Source organism: Dendrobium catenatum, unplaced genomic scaffold (genome assembly GCF_001605985.2).
Source record: "Dendrobium catenatum unplaced genomic scaffold, ASM160598v2 original_scaffold_218076, whole genome shotgun sequence".
NCBI classification, from domain to species: domain Eukaryota; kingdom Viridiplantae; phylum Streptophyta; class Magnoliopsida; order Asparagales; family Orchidaceae; genus Dendrobium; species Dendrobium catenatum.
In genome coordinates this window covers 766,250-792,828 of record NW_021536486.1, presented here as the reverse complement: position 1 = coordinate 792,828, position 26,579 = coordinate 766,250, and the positions used below count along the sequence as shown (strand labels likewise).

The 26,579-nt window shown below is 32.5% G+C and overlaps 2 protein-coding genes across 2 annotated transcripts; one reads left to right on the top strand and one right to left on the bottom strand.

Moving 5' to 3' along the window:
• Window positions 1–400: 400 nt before the first annotated feature.
• Window positions 401–1,261, bottom strand: LOC110107214 (auxin-responsive protein SAUR76-like). The gene has a single exon (XM_020837406.2). The coding sequence runs from the start codon at window positions 1,128–1,130 to the stop codon at window positions 744–746; it is 387 nt and encodes a 128-aa protein (XP_020693065.1). The 5' UTR covers window positions 1,131–1,261; the 3' UTR covers window positions 401–743.
• A 20,919-nt stretch (window positions 1,262–22,180) lies between these two features.
• Window positions 22,181–24,552, top strand: LOC110107193 (GDSL esterase/lipase 5). The gene is made up of 5 exons (XM_020837380.2): window positions 22,181–22,502; window positions 22,601–22,719; window positions 22,869–23,096; window positions 23,176–23,434; window positions 24,061–24,552. Exons 1-5 carry the CDS (start codon window positions 22,235–22,237, stop codon window positions 24,357–24,359), a joined length of 1,173 nt encoding a protein of 390 aa, XP_020693039.1. The 5' UTR covers window positions 22,181–22,234; the 3' UTR covers window positions 24,360–24,552.
• Window positions 24,553–26,579: the final 2,027 nt, after the last annotated feature.

Here is a 26,579-nt window from a genome sequence, read left to right as displayed (position 1 = left end):
TGGTTAAAGAAACATTAAAATAACCGTCACAAACGAAACCTATCCTCACCGGAAATCAAGCATACAATTTACCCTTTACTATTATTAGCAACATAATTAAGGAGCAATATATGAAAGATAATATATTCAAAGTCAAACTAAAAGGTTGTTAAGTTGGTAATATTCCCTATTGAGACAAGCTAATTGTAGGTGAAGCAGAGCTTAATTAGGCCTAACCACCATTCCGAACATGAGGATTGTTGTTAATTTAGCTCTTAATTAACTAACTGACAAAAATGAACAAATCATAACAACATTCTTTTATATGGATGAGAAAAATTTAAATATCATTCATTTTGTCATGAAATTAATGTAATATAAAATATTATTCTCAATATAAATACAAATGCAAATTAAGAAATTAATATGGAATAAGGAAATATATTTCTCAATGAAAATGTACATGGCAATAGGATGCCATTATTCCAGAAATTCAAAATTACAATTACAACACCATTGTTCAGAGCAACTTCGTAGAACCCCAAAGGGTTAATGGAGGCCCAATGACGTCATCAGTGATTATAAATGGTTAATCATCATCAAACATTTACTTATTTACCCCCTCCCCCCTTGGCTTGGACTACAATCTCAAGCTGTAAATTCTACACAAATAACGCCCCCCCCAAAAAAAAAAACAAGAAAATGCGCAATAGCTCCACCGCGGTCCAGTCCTCCGCCGGGACGGTTACCCCCCGGCGAGACCATCAACAGGCGTAGAAGTCAACCAGCTCATCAAGCGACTCGGGCTGCGGTTCGGCGTTCTCGAGCATCCACAGTAAGTGTTCGAAGAGCACAACCTCGCAGTCGACGACTGTAGCGCCGCCACCGCCGCCGCCGGAGCGATTGACAAGGTTCTTGAAAAGCTGGTGGTCAACGAGATCTGAGCTTACGACGTACCGCCGGCGAGACTTACCGACATATACCTCATGGAACCCGGCGGGGACTTCGTTTCCGCGGAACGACGCGGCATGCCACGTTTCGTACTCTTCCGACCGCCCTGAATCGCTGTCGCCTGTACGGTGGATTCTATTGGAGGAATTCCATCTCTTTATCATGCGCGTCAGCTTGTTTAGTTTCCCGTTCTTCGCCATTGCCAGTGCCACTGGAATCGAGCGGCGGAGCCGGAGAGAGATTGGGAGGGTGAAAGAGGAGAGGTGGTGGACGAAGGAGGTACCGAAGCAACGGGTTTTAATAATGGGAGAGTAAGTAGGTCCAGGAGATGAGAGTAAGAGTTGGGACCATTCAATTTAAACCAAATTATATCAGGAGTTTATATGATGTATTTTTAATTCGAGAAATGCAAAATTAATGATTAAATAAAGATTTTTTATTAAAAAAATATTATTTTATTTTTAGAATAAATAATGACTTTGATCTTATCATATAGTACAAATAACTAATTAATAAATAACTTTTTCTTTTTAAATTCTTATTAATGACCGAAAAATTATCAGTATTTCACTATTTTCTGCTTTTTTTTTTCCCAATGGATGCAAAGGGAGGGCCCATTAGTAGATGATTAGTTAATAAGGCGCCATGTCACAGGTGGTTTGTCTTTTTTTCCATGGGCTCGGAATCTACTTAAAACATTAAAGGTCATGTTACGTGGAACAATTATTACGTCCTCCGATCGAATACAGAGGAACATTTGGTTATAGGCAAAATTCCGCCTATATCGAGGTGTTCCGAGTTTTTTTGGAAAAACTCGGTACACCTCGGTATAGGCGGAATTTTGCCTACAACCGAATGTTCCTCTGCATCCTTACACCGGACCAAATAAAAGTTCTGTTACGTGAGAGTTTTTTTTTTAAGTTATTATTTTTTTAATATTTAGCGAAAATAAAATTGCTTAGAACCTATGTAATAAAAATTAAATACACAAATATTAAGATAATAACACATCCAATTCGTACTAATTATTTGCATTATGAGTGATTGATTATTGTTAATCAATGTTAATATTTTATTAAAATCATTAGTATAACAATTTATCTTGAGCTAAGTATAAAAATATATATATATTGTGTTAATGCAGCTACAACTAAGAGCAAAATATTTATCAATGAGAGCGAACCGATATTGTCCAGAAACTTCTCTATAATGGAGAAAATGATAGATATATTCAATTGAGAAGAGAGAGTTGGTGAACACCTACAACAATAAAAGATAGTGTAGCGATTGGATCGATTATATTGTCAATAACTGATATCGTTAACAACAAAACATTGCATGCAATGTTGCAAGTGTTCAAATATCAGTCATATAGAAATAATATGCAAATCAATTGTCAATAAAGTGCTTGCTAAAATGGTGGAGATCTTTTTTTTTTTTTTTTTTTTTTTTTAAAATTTGGGGGAAAAGCCAATTTTTTTTTTTTCAAATTTGGCAGAAGCCCATCTATTGAATAACAAACGAAATAAAAAGAGAGAACTTATGAAAGAAGAAAAAAAATAAAAAATGTAAGAAAGATGGAACAAAGGAAAACAGAAAGAAGACAAGACAAAACACAAGAACTCCGATCACTAGAGAAACATGAAAAGAGTATATGTGCTCAAAAAGGACTCAAAAAACAAGGCCAACATCCAAAGAACATCATAACATCAAGTTAACAGACGGGCGGCAGCATGAATATGAAGTTAGAAGCCTCTGGTTGCGACAGGATGATAACAGAAGGAAGAGAAAACATGAGTGTCATCACAAAGCTCCAGCACCTAAGCATAAGACTATTCCGCAAAATTCCATGGTTGCCATCCATAGAAGTAATGGCAAGGTGAAGGCCTTTCTCATCATAGTGCAGAGCCCAAAATCTCCCAATCCAATAAAAAGGAAAACAAAAGACCAGATCTAATATATGATGGAGATCTCATCACTTCTTTGAAAAATAGCATTTTAAGTCAAGCCCTATGCAATTAATCCCCGGAGGTGATATCATTAGAAAGGGCGGCCATTTTGATTGATTTTTTTCTCTTATTGTGTGTAGTTGGCAAATGTATATAAGAGTACTATAGTCCTTCACTCTTCTGGCACATTGATTGTTTTTTACACAAAATGAGTTCTTTTTTTCCTTTTTTTTCATAAAAGAAGTAGGACCACGAAATCATACAGAGTAATAAATATGAAGTTGTGACAATATGATTGACAAGATTGGAATTGGGCACGACAATCAATTATTTTGTCTCATTTTTATTTATATTCCACGAACTTTATCATATGAACAAACTCTTTGTACGTTAGAACAAATTTGTTTTCATGCATCAACTTCAATTCTTTCATGAAAGCGATCTATCAAAACCTAATGGGCTAAATGACTCACAATGCTTCAAAAGATAACAAATACTATTTACTCAACTATAGATGTCCACTCATGCAGGTACATCTCAATCCGTTTTTATTTGTGTGCATGTGATGCATAAAAGCTTATTCAACCTCATATATAATATATACATTTATTGGTATATTCATCGATATGAATCATACTCACATATATAATAAAATTAATCAGAATATTTTGTTTCAAATTTTAATTAGAATGAGTCTTATATCTTCTATATCTACTTTGAGCTAGACGCAATACATAAATTGTTAGTATTACACTCATCTCGAACAAGTTTACTAATTTTGACATATATAAATTTTTCTATTTTGCCGAGAGATGTGCTGGTTTTCAATCAAGAGAAGCTTATCAAATGATGCGTTGAAAGCTCATGTGGCTAGCAAGTTGATAGACTCTTTTGATCATTTTGATTGGATGAATGCATCCTCTAATAGTGGGGGAGAGGTGGAGGATATTTTGGATATACACCTAATGAATTTCATAAATTATATAGTTTGCAGGATGGTCTTGTTGTTGATAATGTTGTCTCCCTTAATGCTGGCAGGCGTCGTAGAAGAAAATCCAAATAAAAATGCTTTGGGTTTGTTCTTCAAGTTGGGTGCTACTATTCGTGGTTGATGTTGGGTATTGGTTTCCTTTTTTGGTTGTTTGGCATTTCGGTTAGCTTTTGTTGGTGTGGACTGTGGATTGTGGTGCTGGGGGGTTTTATGGCCTAGACAATAATGAGGTAGTTTTATGCTCTCCATTCTGCTTGTTGGCAACCACTGGAGGTATTCATCTGTGTGGCATGATGTTTGTTCCTCCTCTGGATGGCCCCTGCCTACGGTTTGGGTGGTTGCAGAAAGTTCACCATTAAATGAGCCTGACTAGCTTTTTATCCTAATGTCTTCGTTTATGTCTGTTGTTTTGACATGACTTTTTTAACCTGTATGTGTTGCGTTGTCCGTCTTGGAATTGCTTCTATCTTTCCTTTTTATTTGGAATAAATTATCCTTTTGTTTGTAAAAAAAAATCAAGAGAAGCTTGTCAAATCATGGCATTAAACCCACTCAAGTGCGTACTTAGCTAGCTAACGTAAGGTTATTTTGGGAAATTTTTTGTATTTTTCTCATATATTACATACATTTTAAAGAAAATAAAGCGAATTTTAGATCTTCCAGGTTGAAATTTTCAAGGATTATCTGAGTTTTTTTAATTTTTCGCTTGTTTTGGCATAGCCTTTTGAATTGAATTGATAAGCCAAACTTTAGCTTTCTGATAGCAAGGAAGTTATCGAAATCAACAAAGAAGCCAAAAAAGAGTTGACAACCTTTCCTGAGCTCCATGTGATTTGTACTCCCGTCTCATAAATTACAATGAGACAAAGGCCTTGAATTGGGGAAGCAAACATACATTATGCAAGCTACTTTTACGCCTTTATTATCAAGATTATCTAGAGTTAATGATTTATCTTTATCCATATTTCATAAAAATTTATATCAAAATATCTTATTATTATTTTGACGCATATAATAATTAATTTTGTTATATTCGGGTCAACAAGATTTGATTTGGGTTAAACCCTTACCCAACAAGTTAACCTAAATTGAGACAACTATATATATAAAATCTAATATAGAATATCCCAATTGGTGAGGGTGTGGGAAATGAGCTAGTGGGGGCCGAGAAGGAGTTTAATGCTTTCTTTAATTTAAATGTGAATCACATTGTTGAGAAGACATTCTCCCATGGATGTGGGAAACGATGGCGGCGTAAACCCAAAAGGAATTAATTGTGATTGTTCTACTATCATTGGGGGCCTTCTGTTGCGTTGTTGGTCGGTGCGTGACACTCTGATGACTGTCTTTTGTGGATGTGGTTGGCTTTCGTTTGATTTGAATGTAATGTTGGGCTTTGCAGCTGTATCGTTCTTTTGTGGGCAATGATGTGCAGCTTTTTGTTCACCACCTGAACAGTCGTGACTTGTTGGCAACTATTGGTAGTACTTTAGCTTGTTTATCTTCTTTGTGGATTGTTGCTTGTTTCCTCCTCTGGATGGTCCGAGCCTGGCGTATGGGTAGTGGCAAGGAACTTTTGCTAATTACTGAGCCCGTCTGGCTTCTTCATCTTCATCACTAACTGCTTTTCTCTTCATTTCTAACTTTGGTCGTGTAATGCTAATTTATTCTTGTTTTGCTTGGTTCTATCCTTCTTCATTTGATAAAATAAAATATCTACATTAATTTTAAAAAAATAATATAGAATCTCCCGAAAAATCTATCTAGAATTGCTCATAATCTCTCTTTCTAACTTGCCTTTATGTAGCTCAATTCAAGTTGTTCCTCTCTAATTCAGAGGAGCTCAACTGGATTCTATATAGATTAATTCCTTATGAGATTCATCAAGACACATCCTCTCTCTCTCTCTCTCTCTCTCTCTCTCTCTCTCTCTCTCTCTCTCTCTCTCTATTTCTTTGGTTTACTGGATTGATTCACTATGTTAAAATATTATTGTCATTCCACAAACAACTTTAGATCAAAAATTATACTTAACGTTGATAATTACATCGTTAAAAGAAATGTACCGACCTATTTAATGGTGTACATGAGTAAAGTCTTAGCGTGCTAGCTCAAGCATTGCTTGGCTTAGGTTTTTAAGAAAATGAGTTAAATTTTTGCTTATATACTATTCTCATTTATTTGTCGAGCCAAACATAAGTAGCTTCTCAATATGAAGCATATTCAACTCTCATACATATTACATAATATGCATGTCCTTACATAAATATGTTCATTCCTATAAATAAATAAATAAATTATATAACAAATTCATGACCATCTAAATTCTGGTTTAAGCAAACTTATGGTGGAAACAAATGTTTCGAAGAGATGAGCCCAATAACACTAAAACAAATATGATCCAATTTCAAAATGAACCCAAACTTTACAACTCTATTTGAGGAACCAGATAATTTATAAATCTTGTGTGCTTATACTCAACTTGAGTAAGAGGAATCCAACGAACATAATATTGCACAAATTTAATATCATTGAGGCACTTAAATGACTAACATATAATTTATGGATTGTTTATGGATTTAAGTTAAACTAAATATCACTAAAAAAAATATATAAATAAGCTCTCATTCTTAACATAAAAAGTACATGAAATAGGACCTTGGAGCCCGTAAGAAGTTTTACTTATTATTATTGTGATTTGATTATTCTCACTCAACTATTATCATTTGGCCACAATTATTTTATTATAGTCGTCTAATTATTATAGCACGATCACAATTAATCAACTATTATTATCTGACTAACGTCATCCAATTATCATTATCTAATTACTGTCATCTGACTACAGTCATATAACGATTTATACTAAATTTCTTCATGCTCCAACTCAATAGAGCTCTTTCAACTTAATATGATGATAATCTCTTTATGTACTATCATAATAATCTAACACATAATAAAATATAAATTATTTCATATATTAAAAAAAGAAAAGAAAATTTTAAAACATAGAGAAATCAGATGATTTTCTTAAGACTTTATGTCCATAATAATTAAATAAAAATTTTTGATAAATAAAAAACCTAAAATAAAATTATTTAAATGTTAAAACCATAACTTATTCTTTAATTTAATAAATATAGGATGAAAAAATAAAAATAACCCATGATTTGATCTTTCTAAATTTCCGAGAATTATTTAAATGACAGATTGCGCATTTATCTTGTCCTAGTTGATGTTCTAATGCTGATGTAAAAAAATCCATTTAATATTTTAAATAATAACTTTTATTTTAAGAATTTTCCGTAGTCCTTAAATTCTTCCATCAGCAAAAGTTTAAAATGCAATTTTCAAAAAAAAAAAAAAAAGTACAGAAAAAAATCAGTATCAACATCAACTATTTGGCACTAAACAAGTCTTTTCGAGGTGAATTAGAAGTCCAGATGCCCAAATACGTCAAATTGCACAGCTCATTTATAACTTAATTATTCTAAGTCAAATCTATTTCGTCGACTGTGAATGGAAAAACATTAAAAAAAAGTTACAGATAGTAAAAAATTTACATAAATAGACAAATATTTATATAAAGAGTTAAAGATGCACGATGCAAATTATTAAATATTTAAATAAAACCTGATGAGTTTTAATTTTTTGATGTTTTTTTTTAATAAATCAAACATAGAATTTGAATATCATGAAATAACTATTTTAAGTAAATTTGTAACTCACCCAAATTAAACAAATTTAAAATATAAGAAAAAATCACCTTAGAACCCCATAAATCAATTTATATAACATTCAATAAAAATAAAATGAAAAACAGTTTATATTTAAGAAATTAAATATATACTATTTCACATAAAATAGAAGTAAAAAAATAAAAAAAATTATCCCAAATAGCTGGTTAATTAGTTTTTTATCTCCTGTACGGACGCCGAACGCCGTCCAGAGACTAATCAGAATACGCCACATCACCCCCTACTCGATACCTGGCTCGTTACTGCACGGTACCGCAGCTCGGTACTTAGCTCGGGACTACTGGCGTGGCGTATTCTGATTGACCTCCTGACAGTGTACTTCGTTCGGCATCCACACAGAATAATCTCTCTTTTGAGATAACCTTTTTGTCTTCTCTTGCAATAAAAAAACAACAAAGCATGGTTAGACCATAATCCCTTCGTGCCTTCATCACAAGAAATTGGCATCTTGCTATCTTAAAGCTTTGTTTAAAGCACCTAAAGAAAGAAGAAAAAGAACTAAATGCCATAATTGTGTCGGTGGGGGTATATAGCCGTTTGTTAGAACAGCCAAACAAATCAGTATTGTTTGAAGTATTAATTAATAAGATGCAGATAACTAAAAAATAAGTTCTCTAATCATATAGTTTTTTCTTCATTAATCATGCAACTGACTCATAGATTAGGATAATCCCCCAATAAGTGACAAATAATTAGGTGCGGACACCGGACGAAGAAAACTGTCTGATTTTCTCTTGTCTATAGTGAAAGTACAGTCAAAGCACAGCTAATACATTTACTATGCTTTGATTATACTTTCATTATAGACAGAGAGAAAATCGAACGGCTCTCTTCAACTCATGCGCTCATCTAATAATTTCTTCCAATAAAGAGCTGATTAGTTTATCTTAGGTGGTCCCTCGTATTAAATTGCTATGACTTTGTAATTATATTCCTGACATGCATAGCACGATTTGTTCAGAATTTTAGCATTAATGATGACTCGCTGGAATCATGACTGTCTAACTGCAAAATAAGTTATTTATATAAGGCCAAAGGTGCGGCCAAAATATTCCTCTTTAGTAATGTTCACAGTTCAACAACTTCATTATTTTGGAGGAGAGAGAGAGAGAGAGCCCTCAGGAATCAGGATGTGACCATATGAGTTTGATAGAATTTGTATGATCTGAGGGTCATATTGTCACAATCAAAAACAGATATTCAATTTTTTGTCTTGCTGTGGGATTTGATTGATTCCATCCAGAATTGGATACCATTATACCAACAACAGCAATAAACAATAATAGGACATTGCATCACGTCAAATCTCTAACCGTTTTGGGATTTCTTTTTTATTTTTCTCTTTTGTTTTTTTTTTAGTTTATTTTATTTATTTTATGAATTATGATATGAAAATAAAAATATATTTAATATTTTAAAATATTTTTAAAATTTAATAATATGTATATTTATGATAATAAATGGCTCGGTAGATATAAGGAGGTAAGTTAAGAGAAGAGAAAGAGATGATCGGGCATGTGGTGAGAGTATTGGCCTGCTGGATAGAATTGTGTCAGTTAGCTGAATATATCAATTCAAATGAGAAGCTAATCCTCAATTCATGAACCTTCGAATTGCCCATGTCATGACAAATGTTTAGAGGGAAATTCAAATATAATTACTCTTTATTTATAAGATTGAATATATCTCATAATAAGGCAATTGGAGAATACATGCAACTTTAGAAAATCATAATGAGAACAGAGAATGATAGAGGGAAGGCTTAATTACCTCATATATTAGAAGTATTTATAGTTATCATGATATACTTTCAACACACAACGACCCATCAACTTCTCATTAATTATTAACTCAACCCAAATTATTCATTATAATTATTAATATTGGCACATCCAAGTCACTACATCCCCTTCTTTTTCATTATGCTCGATAATGAAAGTAAAATTTACGTTAACCCATATATGTCATAAACCACATGAGTTGGAATGCATTTTCTTTATTGGTAAAGTTGTGAGTTATATTAAGTGCAAGAACTTGAAGACATGAATATATCAAGATAAGGAGGTAGGTATTGTTGGATGTCTCTTTCAAGTAAGGTTATAATATTAAAGGTCGAACACTTTTAGCTTCTTTAAAGTTAAAGTTTTAAGTTACATTATAAATTCTTGTATTTGCTTTAGAGTTAGATGGAGGGTTATATTATAGTGCTATGCTTACATAGATTAATTTTTTAGGCTATCATTTTTCGTTGTGATGTCATAAATATAGCTCGAGCACTCTCCAATATAAAGTAATCATTGATGTGAAATGGAAATTTCTATTTGTTAATAATTTAATTTAATTAAATATAAAGTTAAAAATTTATCTCAAATTTAAAGACCAATATTTTTTTTTTTTTTTGCATATTGACTTTTGCATGATCATTTGGCCTTAGTTTAACATCATTCGAATTCCATTTTGAACTTTTTTAATTTGATCTTATCCCACTTAATATTATAATATCATATCCTTCTTTGATCTTCTAAAATATCGTTCATAACTTTAATCAAGTGTTTTCTTACGGCATAACTCTCTTGATGAAATTAACTATAAAAGTTTGTATTATGAGAAAATGAACATATTATTATTATTATTATAGAGAGAGTATGTTTTTTTTTAAATCTATCAATGTATTATAGTTTATTTCCTTATAGAATATTTAAAAGTCAATTGTATATATCATATGCCTTATATTATACATATATGAAGGATTTATTTTTGAACACTTAATGTGGTAGATTCCTTAATCCTAATAACATCTCTTTTCATTTAAGAATTGGCTATCATTTTCATATTGTAATATGTAACCAATCAAGAGCAATCGAACACAAAAAACGTATGTAACTAATCTAGAGCAATCGGACACAAACAATCTCTAATGAATAAAAAGTCTATAGAGGTTATAAAAACTCTAAAAAAATTCAATTCTAATAAGATGATAACATAACGAGCAAAGGTTATAACAATGAGATGACACAATGTGAATGCTTATAATAAGAGTTTTTGCGAGCTAATTAGATGGACCACCAAACAAGTGGAAATTATGGAGATAGTAGACCCCTTCATGTGAAGTCCTCACATTTTATAAGAGGGGAAGGAATGGGAGGATTAGTTGTGTTCAATATAAATGATGTTTGATGTCCCTTTATTGCACTCTAATTCTAACGATTTTGATTTCGTTAGAATCATCATGATGATATGATCTTTTTGAATATAAAATTATATGTTTTGAGTCCATTTGACCCCTTATATAGCATTTGAAGACAAAATTTACTTAATTAATCCATTTTAAGTTGATTTAAATGTAATGGGATGTATACTTTATATGAAAGTCATATTTCATTGAATAAAGTTTTTATAATCACAATAATAAGTAAAGTCCTAACAAAAAGAGTTGCACCCAAGGATATCTTCTAACATAGAAATACATTCATAAATAGGGTCTATGTTTTTACAATTAGCTAGTATTTAAGATATAATTTAATCTTGTATGTGCATACCATCAAAAATTGCAAATCGAGTACATGAAATTTCAAGTGCAACAATCCTTAAGAATTAAAAAGCAACACATTTACTTAAAGTAAGAAAATAAATGTGGACATTATATAGCTATGTTAAAAAATCATTGCAATAGTTTTGCTTCAAGGTTATTAGGAAAATTTTTGGATTAAAAAGTGATGAGTGAACTTTTTCTTATTAGCTATTTTTTTTTCTTGTATACAAAATCAACTAAATAAGCAAAGAAATGGACAATTTTTTTATGTGAAAATCTTATATGTGGACACCATAATACCTAGCCCAATTATAACGATAAAAAATTTCATTAGAAAAAAACTACATTATATTTGTCACCATTGAAGTTTTTTATGGGGCTTTCTTATAGGATTCCTTTTGGATGGTCAGAAAAAGATGATGATGCTGGGCAAAGGCTAATAATGTTCTCTCATGCATTAGTTGTGAGCTAAGTTGTATTGTATGATAGTATAGCTAATAATTTCCTCATCTATTCCCCCAATAGTAATGTATCTACTTGTAACAGTATAGATTATATTACTTTATGTCATATTAACCATTGTTGGCAATTCAAATGGTTGGTAACACCATCAAGGTTGATATATGAAGTTTGTTGATATTGCTATTGCATTAGAATTACAAGCATGGATAGAAAATGAGGATTGTTGATGGCTAGAATATTCGCGGAGGTAGAGTGAGTGAATTTTTTATCTTAGCGTTGCACGAATGTTCAACACACAAATAAAGAAGATAAAATACCAAAATTTTTATGTAAAAAATTTTGAAAATAGTAAAAACTATAGTGTCATACCCAGTCGAAATGATTCTACTAATTTTAATTAAGTTACAACACTTGACCCTTTTTTTTTTTAATTTGGGAACGGTGAAATTATAATAGTTTGGAGAGTTGAGCTGAAGTCTGACATCAGTCGATAGCGAGTAGAAGTCCGACGTCATTCAGTAGCCGAGCGGAAGTCCGACGTCAGTCAGTGGCCGAGCGGTAGTCAAGGAGGAGTTTCGAGGCAAGTGAAATATCATATTTCTCTTCTTTCATTGGTGGCCAGCCAGCCAATTTGGTCGCTAAATTGCATCCAGTACTAATTTTTTAGCCAAGATTGCCCGATTTGAATATTTTTTAGATCTCCGAAATCATTTTTTGACATTTTGAACTCAATTTTGACACTTTCGGAGCCCAACTGAACCTCTATCGCCACGGGCGGATCCCCCAAAGGATTGAGGGCGGGCAAATGCCCACCCTAAATTTTTTTAAAAAAATTTAGATATTGTATTTTTGAATATTTTGGGCATTTTCCCCCCTCTTAAAAAAAAAATTGCCCTAATTTTATTAATCGTAAGCGTATTTGCCCATCCACCACAAAAAAAAAAAAATTTTTTTGCCCACCCTGAAAAAAAAAGAGCTAGATCTACCCCTGTCTATAGCTGATTTCAATAAATTCCTAAGTTTTGGAGCACAATTTTTTAATTTTTTTTGCTCCAATCAATGTGCAAACTTAATGACATAACAAATTTATATCATATGTATTTTATTTGGTTCACAGCCTCGAGAAGACGTCCATGTTGATGTGAGACCTCGTTCCCTTACTGTTCCTCTCTGACTTGGATTTTCCTCCCAGGATCGTCCGGGACGATATTGAGATCGTCCAGGACGATCTGTACTGTTCAAAATATCGGCCTGAGAATAGTTCTGGGAACCGTCCAGGACGATCGATTTTGGTCTGATCGTCCCGGGATGATCTTGCGATCGGTCGGGCCGATCAGTGTAATGATATAAGAAAATCAGCTCGTTTTGAGGAGAGAGAAAATCATTTTTAAACAAAATATCTGATTTGAGGAGAGAGAAAGAGAAAGGGAAAAGAGGAAAAGCTTGGTTTCGGAGGCCGCATATAAAAAATTATATAAATAAATACCCAAAAATTCTAAAATATGTATATAAATCCTCCAAAATATCAAACCCTACCATGCAAGTTGTTTGTGGGCACTCTCCGTAAAAGTTCCATATACTTCATTAAACTATATTAACAAACAGTATTTTGCAAAAGGCAACAGTATTAAGCTCTGTGGGTCCGCATGTGGACAAATTGACCCACATTTTTTCGATGCGTACTGAGTCAACCGATAAAGGCAGTGGACGACAGCAGGAGTATACTGTATTGTGCTTTGTGCTGACCTTGACCCGAAAATGTGGCCCCAAATTACACAATTTGTTTATAACTTGACAAAAAATCCAGATTGTAAAGGAAATAGAATTTATGCAAATATTTGTTTGTCGCAAGCTCTCTACTCCTTCAAGATATTAATATTATATTGATCGCCTCAGTGTAACATCGCTGGAATGCATGTGCTCACGCCTGATTTTGATTTGCGTAAAGGAGAAATTATTATGTGCGGAATTCGAATGGGAAGAATCGTTCGGATATATGAGTGTACATATTTGTACATAGTATGTATCAAATTTTTATATGCATTATGTGTATACTCACAGTCCCAACTGTTCTTTCCGTCTGGACTCCACACAGAATAATTTTTTCTTCAAAATAATATACTTAGGATAATATAATTTTTTTTATTTTTTTTTTGGTTTAGTGTATTAATGATTTGAAAGCTATTTATTTATGGATTTATTGAGGGATAATAAAGCATTGTTGTTTGTTGGGTTGGGCCCGACATGCAGTGTGCAGATCATTAAGTACCCGTCTATCTATTCAGGTGACAGGCAGGCTTTATTTTTATAATTATTTTGTTGTTACTTTATAAGAAAATAGGTGAATTAAAACAAAAGGAAGGTTAAATGTTAGCCCACCGTTTGTTTCTGTGTTCTATGTGCTTGTCCACTTTATATAAAATAATGTGATAGAGATATATCACAATAACATCATATATTTTTGTGACTATTTGAGATGATTATATGAATCATTTTCTCTTTCTATGTCTTATTAAGAGTTAAATGCTTATTTAAATTGAATAAATAAAAGTCATTTCTTATACTTTCTAGACATGTCTTTTTAGGCCTATTTCTGTCTTTCTTAGTTTTGTCATTGTTAGATCTCTAATCCTGAATAAGAAAAATAAAAGTTAATAACAAACGTAAAATATATATAATTATCATGACATAAATTCTTTATTACAATATGATAGAGATATATAAATTTTATAATAATAAATTGCATTGTAGTTTATCATGACATAAATTCTTTATTAAATATGTAGTTTCCTATGATGGAGGTGGAGTATATTGGAAGGTGGAGACCCAGCAAGTAGAAGGTAAAAAATGATAAACTACATCATTGGTTGATGGCAGTCCTCAAGGAAAAAGGGATGATGATTTTTTATACTAGTTTACTACAAACAATGACAATTTGTGAGCATCAATCAATAATAAGTTCCGGTGGACGATGGATGATAGTGGTGATCATCGGCATCATTTGATAATAAACAGATGATGATAGATGTTGATGCAAATGCATGGCATGTGGATAATTAAGCATGGACCAATGATGTGGGTATTGGTGTTTTTTTTTTTAACAATAAAATAATTCTATTCATAATCTCAAATTCAAGGATACAACCATTTCAAATGTAAGAAAAAAGAAAAAACCACAGAAAACAAACTGACAAAAAATACAAGCTAAGAAGACGGCTCAGCGAACAGCCAAGGCACCCAGCATCCCGTCAACCCGCACAGGCCGTCCAGTCAGTGAAGAGCAAAACCCAAAAAGCCAACCTGAATCACTCACCAACGGTTGCCACCAGCAAAGCTGACCAGGACGCGAGCCCCGACCACATCATTGCCCATAGCCACAAAAACCTGCCAATCCAACAATAAAACCAACAAAAACCGAGCAACAGCAAGAAGAACAACAAAGCTAACGGAAACTCATCGGGGTATTGGTGTTATTTCACAATATTGTTTGACTTTGGGCTCGTAGTGGTGAGCGTCAGTGTTAGTTAATGCCAAGTGATGAATGGCTAGCTAGTGATGATAGACATACATAAAAAATTATTTATAAATCTCTAATTGTATACAAAGGTCTTAAATTTTTGTAGGGGTGTTAGAGTTAATTACATCATAAATCTAAACTCTCTATCTAATAGTTAGAAATCCGTCCCATTTTATCAATGTGCTCATTTTGATAATAAGCCTATAAATTTTGGAGGACGTTTAAACCACTAAAACAGCCTTAATAAGTTTCCAAAAATGTTTATAAGACTTTGTTTTAGCCATTTGAACTCAAATTTAATGTATTATAATATTGATAGGTTAGTCTTATCGAATTGCACTATCTCAACTATAAGTTTGGCGAAAATGAATTATATGATATTAAAGTCAAATTAAAAAGATTTTAATCAAAATACTAAAGAACTTTGAGAGAGAAAAAAAATATGATTAATTAGATAAATTTTATAGTGCCAAATTACTTGCTCATCAATATTATCTATGTCAAAATATTTTGGATGAAAAATCATATTTTTAGGAGAAACCATTCCTTAAAATAACCTAAAGCTCTCCCTGAAATCATGAACCAAATAATTTTTTTTATCAATCATAATTTTACATTTCAATAGACACTACAGAAAAATTCCAATTGCATGCAAATTTTTCAACGGATTTGCAATGGACTATTTTCCGGCGGATTTCTGACATACTATGATGAAATATTTCCAACTAATAGTCAAGTATACTTTCGACGGATTTGTTTCCGGCGTATTTTAATAATTTCTGAAAAATAAATTCATTATTTTATAGCTTATTGCATAATTTTATAGCTTATTGTAATTAATTATAAATTTAATCAACTAAGTTTGATTAATTGATAGTTAAATAAATTATTTTAATTATTAATTAAAATATTTACTTTTAATTTATTTTAAATAAGTTATTAAATTAATAATTAAATTAAATAAGTTATTAACTTAAATAATTAAAATAAGGTGTTAAATTAATAAATAACTTATTTTAATTTAATAATATATATTAATTAATTATTAATTTAATAACTTATTTTAATTATTTATTCATTTTGAAAGTCTAATTGTGAGGAAGTCTAGAATTTATATATCTTATGAAGGGACTTAAAAAAATAAAAAAAATAAAAATATATATATCTTATGAAGGGACTCCAATCTTCCTCCAAAAAAAGGAACAATTATTACGCCCTCCGACCGGACGTAGAGGAACGTCCGATCGGAGGCCAAATCGCGCCAAAAAATAAGAAATACCGAGCAATACCAAACAATAACGAGGAATACCATCACGAGAAGACTCAATACCGACAAATACCGAGTTATACAAAAGTTGTACCGAGTTTTTCTATAAAAAAAACTCGGATAACAAACTTTGGTATTGCTCTGTTATAGCCTCGGTAATAATCGGTATTGATCTTCACAGAGCGCGTATTCCTCGTATTATAAAATTAATACCTAGCCAATAATACGGAGCAATTACCGAGTTTTTTGCGGATTTGCCTCCGACCGGACGTTCCTCTACGTCCTTTACACCGCTAATAAAAGTTCCAAAAAAAGGGTAATTATTCTCATGTGGATAGATCAAGACTTTACGATAGGTGTTCGCATGCTCATAAGTTCAATGTGACTCTAAAATTTTTATTTAGTAAAAATTAGATAGATCGATTATCCTTATTGGACCAAATAAAAATTGATGAGTGATGCTTTGAATTCATAAAACCCTGCGTGGAGGCTTCATATCATATCATTTGCCTCCAAAATACATATAGAATCGAGAAGAGTTCTCGAAATACATAAACCCTGCGTGGAGGTTTCTATCATTCATCAACAAATAAAAATTGGTTTGCTCTAATTTGGATGGATAAGACTAATGAGAGACAATTGGGTAGGGTGGGTGGAGGTCAAATTTCGGGTAACGGTTCGGGTTGGGCGAACCCGAACTGACCCGGGTGGAAAAACGGGTCGCACCCTAACCGACCCGGTTAGAGGAAACGGGTCGGAAAATCCGAACCGGATCCCGACAACGACGGGTTTAGCCGGTGAACCCGACCACGACCCGGAACCGCGCGGCAGCTCGCGCAGCAGGCGACGGCAAGGCAGCGCGCGGCAGCTCGCTGCAGCAGGCGAACCGCAGGCAGCGCGCGGCAGCGCTTGCCGGCAGCGCGCGGGCAGCTCGCTGGGCAGCGCTTGCGGCAGCGCGCGGCACGCTGCGGGGGCAGCGGGGAGCAGCAGCGAGCGGGAGCGGGCGGGCAGCCGGCGCGGTGCAGCGGGGCAGCGGCGCGGCAGCGGGGCTGGCAGCGGGGCGGGCAGACGGCGCATTGGCAGCGGGCAGCGGGGCAACGGGCAGGGGGCGGGGCAGCGGGCAGGGCGGGATTTCGAAAATTTTTTAACTAAAACGGTTGGCGGTTGGACCCGGCAACCCGCCGGGCAACCCGAACACCGACCCGTTTTGTCAAACGGGTCGAATCTGTGCAACCCGAACCCGACCCGTTTTTCAAACGGGTCGGGGTTCAGCCCGATTTTTCGGGTCGGGTCCGGGTCGCGGTTTTCGTGTCGGCAAATATTGACAACCCCTACAATTGGGTTTACCTAATAATTAATAGTAAATTAATTCAGGAAGATGAGATAGAAATAAAACTAATTAGCAACCTATCAAATAGAGCAACTAAAGACTGTCATTTGGGATGGCTTTCCTTACCACTTTCTTGAATCAGCTTTATTACATCAAAATTTAATTTTTGTTACCTACAAAGCTGTTTTAGAAGCATTAAGAAGAAAGTCATTCCAAAACTAAGGCTTCCGGCTATTTAGGGACAGCTTTTTTATTGCTTCTTGAAGCCAGAACTTTTTTTTAGTATAAAATTTAAATTAATACTTAGTTTTATTAAAAAGTTGATTCAAACAAATAGATAAAACTGCTTTTTCTTTTGTCTCACATATAAATATCTAGCGTGTGCAAAGTGACCATGGCTTATAAACTAAGTACTAGTGTAGCGATAAAGAAGAATAAACATCATATACAAAGATAATATACATATTAATATATAAATTAAATAAGTTTAGGTGTGAAAGCTGTTTGATTGATTCATTTTTACAAACTTTGCCCTATCATCAACTAAAAAATGCCCAACTTAAATCTTTACTCTCAATGAAGTTATCAACTTTATTAAAATAAAAGATTTAAAAACTTTTCACATTTATTGTCTGCTTATGTTTTTCCTGTTATAATTTGATTGTCTTATTTTATTTATTTATTTATATATATTTTTAAATATTAAATAATTGTATTAATTTAATTATTTTATTTAAATTATTATATTGGTTTATATATAAAATTTTGACCAGGAGAGCTAATGCCGCCCCTGTTCATTTCATTGTATTTTATTTTGTGATTTACCATTCTTGAATAAAATTTGCTTTGTACCTTTTAATTTAATTATTTCTAAAAAATATAGGGCGCTTATGACACATTGTGAAGCTTATAGTGTACTATTCACAAAATTATTCATTCGGCATACGGCCCAGCCCAATGAATGGGCCTAAGCCTAAGATCACAATTGGGCCAATGTTGGCCTAGATTAAATTTGGAATTATTATAGTTTTGGCTTAGATTTGAAGTCGAAAGTTATCGCCACATTGCACACAACTTTTTCAATTGACATCAAACATGAAATGGTGAGAGAATCGAAGACAACCAAAAAACTCTAGCAGTTCTATTCAAACATTTGATGCTGATGATTACACCAGCCACATTGGTGCTTAACTTCATCATTTGACTATCTCGACTTCATCAGACAACCAATCGCCAACTACCATAATTCATTCGCCAATCATTCAATCATATCATTTGATTCCCATCCCTAATACTCTCATCACCGATCATTACCACTCGACAATCATCATTCCAAATCCTCTTGCAAAACTAACAACCATCCCAATATTGCAGGTCTTCAATTATTCTCTTGAATTCATAGAAATTTAAAGTTCTAATTATACATAGTTTTATAATCTTGTATTCTTCCAATGAGAAGAAAGAGGAGGCTTACAACAAATCTATATTAATTAATCATTTTTATTGAGTTAGGCCATGTAGTTTTTTATCTTTTTTGTAATTTTCATGTAAAAAATTGGGGTTAATTTTTAAACTAAAGACATCAAATTTTGTTTGTTTAATCAGTATATGTCATGAGTACTGGAAGTTTTTCATTGTTCTGATGTAAGGTGGTCGGTTATGCATCGATACAAATATGTACAACTTATATCGGGGGTCAGTTTATCGCCCTATGCAAGTGTTAAGCAACCCAAAGTTAGAGCAGCTAAGTGAATGTTCTAAAAGGACTTAAGTTGACAAGCCAAAGTACCTATGACGTTAGTGATGTCGTTTGCCCGTTTTAGGAAATCAGTTTAGTAGAAGGCATGCATGAGTATTAATGCCTACTATATTCATTTTATTTTTTATCAGGATCTTAAGCAATAAAACTAGAAACTTAAAAAATCTCTCTCTGAAATCACAATTTCAGCATATAATAAAAATATAATATATGAATAATCAATAAAACTTATAATGCCAAATTAAAATAAGTATAATAATTTTTAAAACTAATTCAAACTAAAATTTAGTCAAAGGTAATTATAACTCAAAATTTCTTTTCTATTTCGGAAAATATGTATCCGAAATATCATAATAAATTATTTAATTATTTAATAATGTAATAGATAAGCTAAACAATCCAAAGAAAATATTATTTATCTTAAATAAATGATAAATCTTATCATAATATTAAAATTAATCCAGCATATCCTCAACCATTATTCCCCCTTCCTCCAAATAAGTCCACCACAAAAAGCGACACCTTCACATTTGTAGGGCTCTCACTGCCGCCCGCATTCCTTCACCGGTCGCAGCCGAATGCCTCGATTCATCCGCCGAGAGCCTCATTAGTCATTAAAAACAATTCATTTAACGCCGGCTTGTCCCGTCTGCATCCTGCCCCGCAAATTGCAACATTGGTTCATGGAGAGGATTTAATTGGAGGATTACCGTCAGCGTATTAGACGGAACAAATTGGAGGGAATAAATATGAATAAAAAATTTCAGTACTTTAGCATTTATTTTTTTAAATAAATCTTATTTTTTAATTAATTATTTATTTAGTATAAATTTGCTAATCTTAAAAATAGTTTTTAACTTTTTAATTATTAAAAATTTTATTAAAATACATGATATGGTGCCACCTTATTGACGTTTTCAAAGCTTATAAATAAAATGGTTGAGGGAGTAGGGCTTTAATTTATTTGAGATAATTTTTCTTATTGTTTATTTTTTTTATCATTAATTTTTATTTGATCACTATTTTTTTTATTTTAAAAAATTATACTAAAAAGTTGTTTTTTTTACAATATTTTTACAAGACAATAAAAAAATTGTCCCAAATAAAATTTTTACTTTGGTTGATGATGAAGAGGTCAGTATAGGTTTTGTGTTTAAAAAATATTAATCATTAGTCAATTCATTAACCTAAATGAGTTTACCCTAAAAAAAATAATGTTTGTTAACCTCTTTGATAATTCTGCAAAATTATGTAATTATAATATGATTATCTCCTTAGTTGTGCATACATCATTAATATCATTTATTTTAACATTCTGATTATTATATAAATTTTATTAAGATTTTCTTATTAATTATTGCTCAATCAACTCTCATGATCAAATTTTGATTATAGACGAGGCTTTTTTTGTTTGACTCTGTAGCGGCCGGCTATGACTTCTTTGATCAACGAGAGCATTTCGCAAACAGAAAATATTGTTGCATGTGTTAAAAATATTTTTTTTTACTATCACTTAGGTGTCTTGGAAATATCTAGGGATGGAAAAGAATCGAACCGAGTTGAGTATGTGTGTGTTCGTATTTGAGTTTGTTTATTATCAATTTGTTCAAGTTCGATTTGAGTTTGATTCGAACTTTTTTGTTTGTGTTCAAGCTTGATTCGTTTAAATTGATAGGTTTTCATGTTTGGTTCATATTCAACCTATTTCATACTTATCAAGCTTTAAACAAACAAGCCTTATTGAGCTACGAACTAGTTGTACTTCTAGATGTACATTTATTTTACAAATGAGTTTTATCGAGCCTTCTAACAAACAATTACATCGAACTTATCCGTGAACATAACTAGCGAATTTTTTAAATTATAAAGCAAGCTCATTCGCGAACATATCTAATGAGTATTATTGAGCTACTAAATGAGCTCGTTTAAGAACAAATGATCTATGATTCATCTTATATTTGTTTAGAGAGTAGGTTATTTGCGATTTTAGGTAGATGTGGGAAGTAAAAATACATCATTAAATGATTTTAAATAGGATTAGTAAAAATAAATTATTAAATTATTAAATTTAACAATATATATTTTTTTAGAACTCTAATATAGTTCTAATCGAGCTCTAATTGAGCTTCTTAACAAGCTTGTTCATGAGCATTAAACGGCACTATTCATGAACATAAATGAACTAAATGTCAAGTTGTTCAACTCATTTATTTAGCTATCGAGTATTTATCAAAAGTGTTCAAGCTCATTAGTTTATCTTATCAAATGAACATGAACGAGCTCTTATCAAGCTGAGCCACAAGTAACTTGTCAAATGCTTGATTCATTTGCAGCCTTTGATCTCATATGGTGGGATAAAATCTTAATGTTGATGTTATTTGTGTTGTTATAGTTTCTCTTTCATGTAATAATATATTTTAACTGCTCCATTTTAAACTAAAGATGAAATAAAAAAAAATTTAAGTAATCATCCAAATAAAATTTTTATGAAATGATTTGAAAACATAAAAAATAACTTTCATTTCAACCTAAGAAAACAAAAATTTGATCAAAATCAAAGAAAAAGAAGAAGAAGAAGAAGAGCTTCTTAGTTGCTCACTCATTAGGAGACTCTGGATCAAAAAATTAATGTTAAACTAATTTATTATTTTGTTTTTTTTTTTTAATAAAAACCCTTCAAATTGCCTTCTTCCTGCAAGAAGACCAATAAGGGAACAAACTCACAAGCATATCCTAAAAATGAATTCACCAATTCAGATTCTTCCACTCTCCACCGTCTTCCAAATCCTCCTCCTTACTCTCTTGATAATCATCAAATCACTCGCAAGCTCACCGGAGGAAAATACACCCGCCTTCTTCATCTTCGGCGACTCCACCGTCGACGTCGGCAACAACAACTACATCGATACCATCGCCAGAGCAAACTTACCTCCATATGGGCACAGCAGTTTTTTCAACAAACCTACCGGCCGCTTTTCCGACGGCCGCATAGTTGTAGATTTCATCGGTAACTAAAAACATCAATGTTTTACTTAAATTTTGGGGTCATTCATATACGTATTGTTAAATTTTACTTCACTTTTTTTTTTTTTTTCCTCTGCAAAGCGGAATACGCCAAACTCCCTATAATTCCACCATTCAAGCAACCATCTGCGAAGTTTATAAAAGGAGTTAACTTTGCATCAGGAGGCGCTGGCGTTTTGCCGGAAACATATCGAGGAATTGTGAGATCTGATCGTCTTCTTCATTCTCTTCAATTTCATTCTTCCCCTGTTTAGACCAAAAAAAATCTCTTTTTTTTTCCCCAAGTCTATGGATTTTCACCACTACAAGTATATAGTAAAATCAGTTCTGGTTTTCTGATTATTCTCAGGTGATTGATTTCCCAACACAGCTAGAGCAATTCAATACAGTTATAAGCTCGCTATCAGCAGAGCTGGGTGAAGCAGATGCAAGAGAACTGATTGCAACTGCTGTTTACTTTATAAGCATTGGAAGCAACGATTACTTGAGCTATTTAGGTAGCCCACAAAGGCAGGAGGTTTTTACTTCTGAGGACATTGTTGGAATGGTTATTGGAAATTTGTCGGAATCAATACAAGTGAGTATAAAATGTATAAAACCTCAAAAACCAGTTGTATTATTGATAATAACTTTTTTTTTTCTTCTTCTTCTTGGAGGGATTATATGAGAAAGGCGCTAGGAAATTTGGTTTCCTGAGTTTAAGTCCCTTGGGATGTTTACCTGCTCTAAGAGCGGCAAATCCAAAAGCAGATGGCAGTTGCTTTGATGATGTTTCTGACCTTGCATTGGCACATAACAATGCCTTGTATGGTGTGCTCCTAAGCTTTGGCCACATCCTCACAGAATTTAAATATGCCTTCAGCTCAGGGTTCTACAGTTGGCTGCATGAAGTTATTCATAATCCAGCCAAATCAGGTATATTTCAATCCTAACCCATTCTCTCTCTCTCTCTCTCTCTCTCTCTCTCTCTCTCTCTCTCTCTCTGTGTGTAATGATTGAATTTGGATAGAAATCCAACTAAGGATTGAATTCCTTAGTGAATTTAATATGAAACGCCTAAAAAAGCATGCTAAAATCTCGATGTAATCATGTAAAAAGAGGTTCATTTTTACTTATATAGCAATTTTGCTTCATTTTGGGGGATAAATTATTACGTGTGGAATCTAGATTTAGAGATACTTCAGGACTCCAATAAATACATAATATGTGTCCTTGTACTGTACAAAGTATGTACAATTGTGTACATAAGTTTGTATATATTATGTATATAATTTTGTAATTTGTATATATTATGTACAGTTATACACACTATGTATAAGAACACATGTCATGTTTTTATCGGAGTCAGGATATAACCGGACTCCGCACATAATAATTTCTTCATTTTGCGAGGACTTTTTTACTGTTTTTTAAAATAACCTTTTAGTACAAATATCATTTGAACTATAAATTTTTGAACTAGAAAATTACTTTAGAAAGCAATAAGAAGCCGTCCCAAACCAATCCTTAATCTGATGCTTTGCATTTTTTGTTTAATAAAGGGTTTAAAGATGGAATCAATGCATGTTGTGGGTCTGGGCCATATGGAGGTGTGTATAGCTGTGGAGGAAACAAAGAGGTAAGTGATTACGAGGTGTGCAACTCAACGGAAGATTTTGTGTGGTGGGATTCTTTCCATGTAACCGAGAAGCTTGCAGAGAAAATAGCAGATATGTTGTGGAACGGTCCACAGACCTCGATTGGACCATATAATCTGAAGGGGCTGTTCTTCAACAATGAAAAGTCTAGAGTTGAAGATATAGTGGATGCTAAAGAAAATTGGGAGGCATTTGCTTTGTGATTTCTAGGTGATCGTCGTTGTGGTCATAATAGAATGTTTGGAAGAAAGTATTTAGCTTAATAATGGTTCTGAACATATTAATCTGCTGCCTTTAATTGTTTCAGTGCCAAGCTTTGGGAACCTTAGTAACTTATTTTTGAGGTTGGTGATAGCCATGATATTAGGAAGTTTTTGAACTTGCCTTGTTTGCTTAGCTCTCTTGCACTTTTTTTTACTGCTAGAGATCGATGAAACTGGATTTTCAGCCAAGTTTCTATCGCTACTTAGGTTTCGTTTGGGACAGGTTTTTTAATATTTTGTCAAGTTGTGGTAGGAAGCAAAATTTTTTAAAAAAGTATTGTACAAAACAGTTTTCCAGCACAAATATTTTTTGAATGCAGTGAAAAAATAATAGCCAAATAAAAATTATGATTATGATCTGAAAAATAAAATAGTAAGAAAGTTGCCTCAAACGAAATATTAATTATGAATTAAGCTCAAGAGTATTGTAAGACAAATCTTTTTTATTTTGCTAAGCATTTTTTTTTTGTGCTTTAACACAGTTTCAAAAAAATATTTTTTGTAGTTTAAACAATCTTTACATGTGATATATATTGATTTAGAGAAAATATATGATAAAATTTCAAAAGAATTACTCTAGAGAGTTCTAGAAAAGAAAGAAGTTATTAATGCTTATATTCAAGTTATTACATAAATATATACATGAGTTATTATTTGTTTTCAAATATAAGGAGGTTTAATAAATTATTTTCTTATTTCAGTTGGATAACATCAAGAATCTAGTTTTAGCCTGCTTCTTTTTGCTTTAGTCATGAATGATCTTGCTTGACATTTACAAGAGGATGTACCATAATGTATGCTTTTTGTTGATGATATTTTTCTTGTTGATAAGACTAGAGAGGGAGTTTAAGGAATACTTTAATTAAGGAGGTCAACTTTAAAGTCTAGGTTTTTTGTTTGAGTAGATTTAAAACCGAATGCATTGAGTATAATTTTCGTAGCAATAGATCTAGTGGAGATTGTGACTTTGGGCGATGCAGTTCTTAAAAATAGTACACGTTTTAGATATCTCAGAACTATTGTTCGAAGGGATGATGAAATAGATGTAAATTTTATTACTAGAAATCAAATTGGATGTTTGAAGTAGAGGAATGCATCGGGTCTATTGTGCGATAGAAAAATATCCCTCAAACTAAAGGAAAATTCTATAAGATGATTCAGATACATGCAATTCTTTATAATGTAGAATACTAACCACTAAAAGAGAAACAAAAAATTAAGTTAAGAGTTGTAGAGATGAGGTTGCTCAGATAGATGAGTGACTTTATAATTAGAGAGATAATGTGAAATGAGTATGTACGGGAAAAGTTTGGAGTAGCTATTGCGGTAAATAAGATTAGAGAGTCTTCTTTGATGTTTTGGTCACATAAATTGTCAGCCTGTAGATGATCCGATTAGGAGAGTAGATTGATGTAATAGAGTTGGTTTATGTTAAAAAAGATAGATGTAGACCTAAAAATATTTGATTAGAAAGTATTAGAAATGATATTTTTTATTATTTTTAAATGAGAATTTGACTCTTTATAGGACACAATGGAGAAGGATTTATGTACCCAAACGGCCAACCCCATGTAATGGGATAAAAATTTGATGTTATTATTATTATTATTATTGTAACAGATAGTTTCAAAAATATTATCAATATATGTTGCAATTCCATGTAAAAGTATTGCGGTTGAACATATATATTTTAGATGCTGAACTATAATTTACGAGGAATATTTCGAGACTAATATTTTTCAATAAATTTTTTCCAAAACCACAGCAAAAATCTCATCAAACTGCACGTTCTATTTTTGTGCTGTACTACTTTTAGTTTTTCTCCGCTATGTTTTTTCTCTGATGAGCTGTGTGCTAAAATTTTGAATTCATCCAACTTTTAAGCAGTTATCAAATATCTACTCCGTGACCTTTGAAAATTTGTGCTAAGGTATTTCGGCTTTGCACTCCTACCCAAATCTGTCGTCTGGTTTTTTATGGTGCCTTTGATTTTTTTTTTTTTTTAATAAAAATTTTAATAGAAAATTGATTTAAAAAGCAATAAAAAATCGTCCTAAATAAAATCTAAATCTAGGTGAGCGTTTTTTCTATATGCACTTCTAATGTTTTTTTTTCATATATATATATATATATATTTATTTATTTATTTATTTATATGAT

Excerpts from the sequence above, each read along its gene's own strand:
- LOC110107214 (XM_020837406.2), bottom strand. The coding sequence starts at position 1,130 with ATGGCGAAGAACGGGAAACTAAACAAGCTGACGCGCATGATAAAGAGA.
- LOC110107193 (XM_020837380.2), top strand. The coding sequence starts at position 22,235 with ATGAATTCACCAATTCAGATTCTTCCACTCTCCACCGTCTTCCAAATC. Across the intron at positions 22,720-22,868 it reads CGGAAACATATCGAGGAATT|GTGATTGATTTCCCAACACA; the intron begins GTGAGATCTGAT and ends GATTATTCTCAG. Across the intron at positions 23,435-24,060 it reads TCATAATCCAGCCAAATCAG|GGTTTAAAGATGGAATCAAT; the intron begins GTATATTTCAAT and ends TGTTTAATAAAG.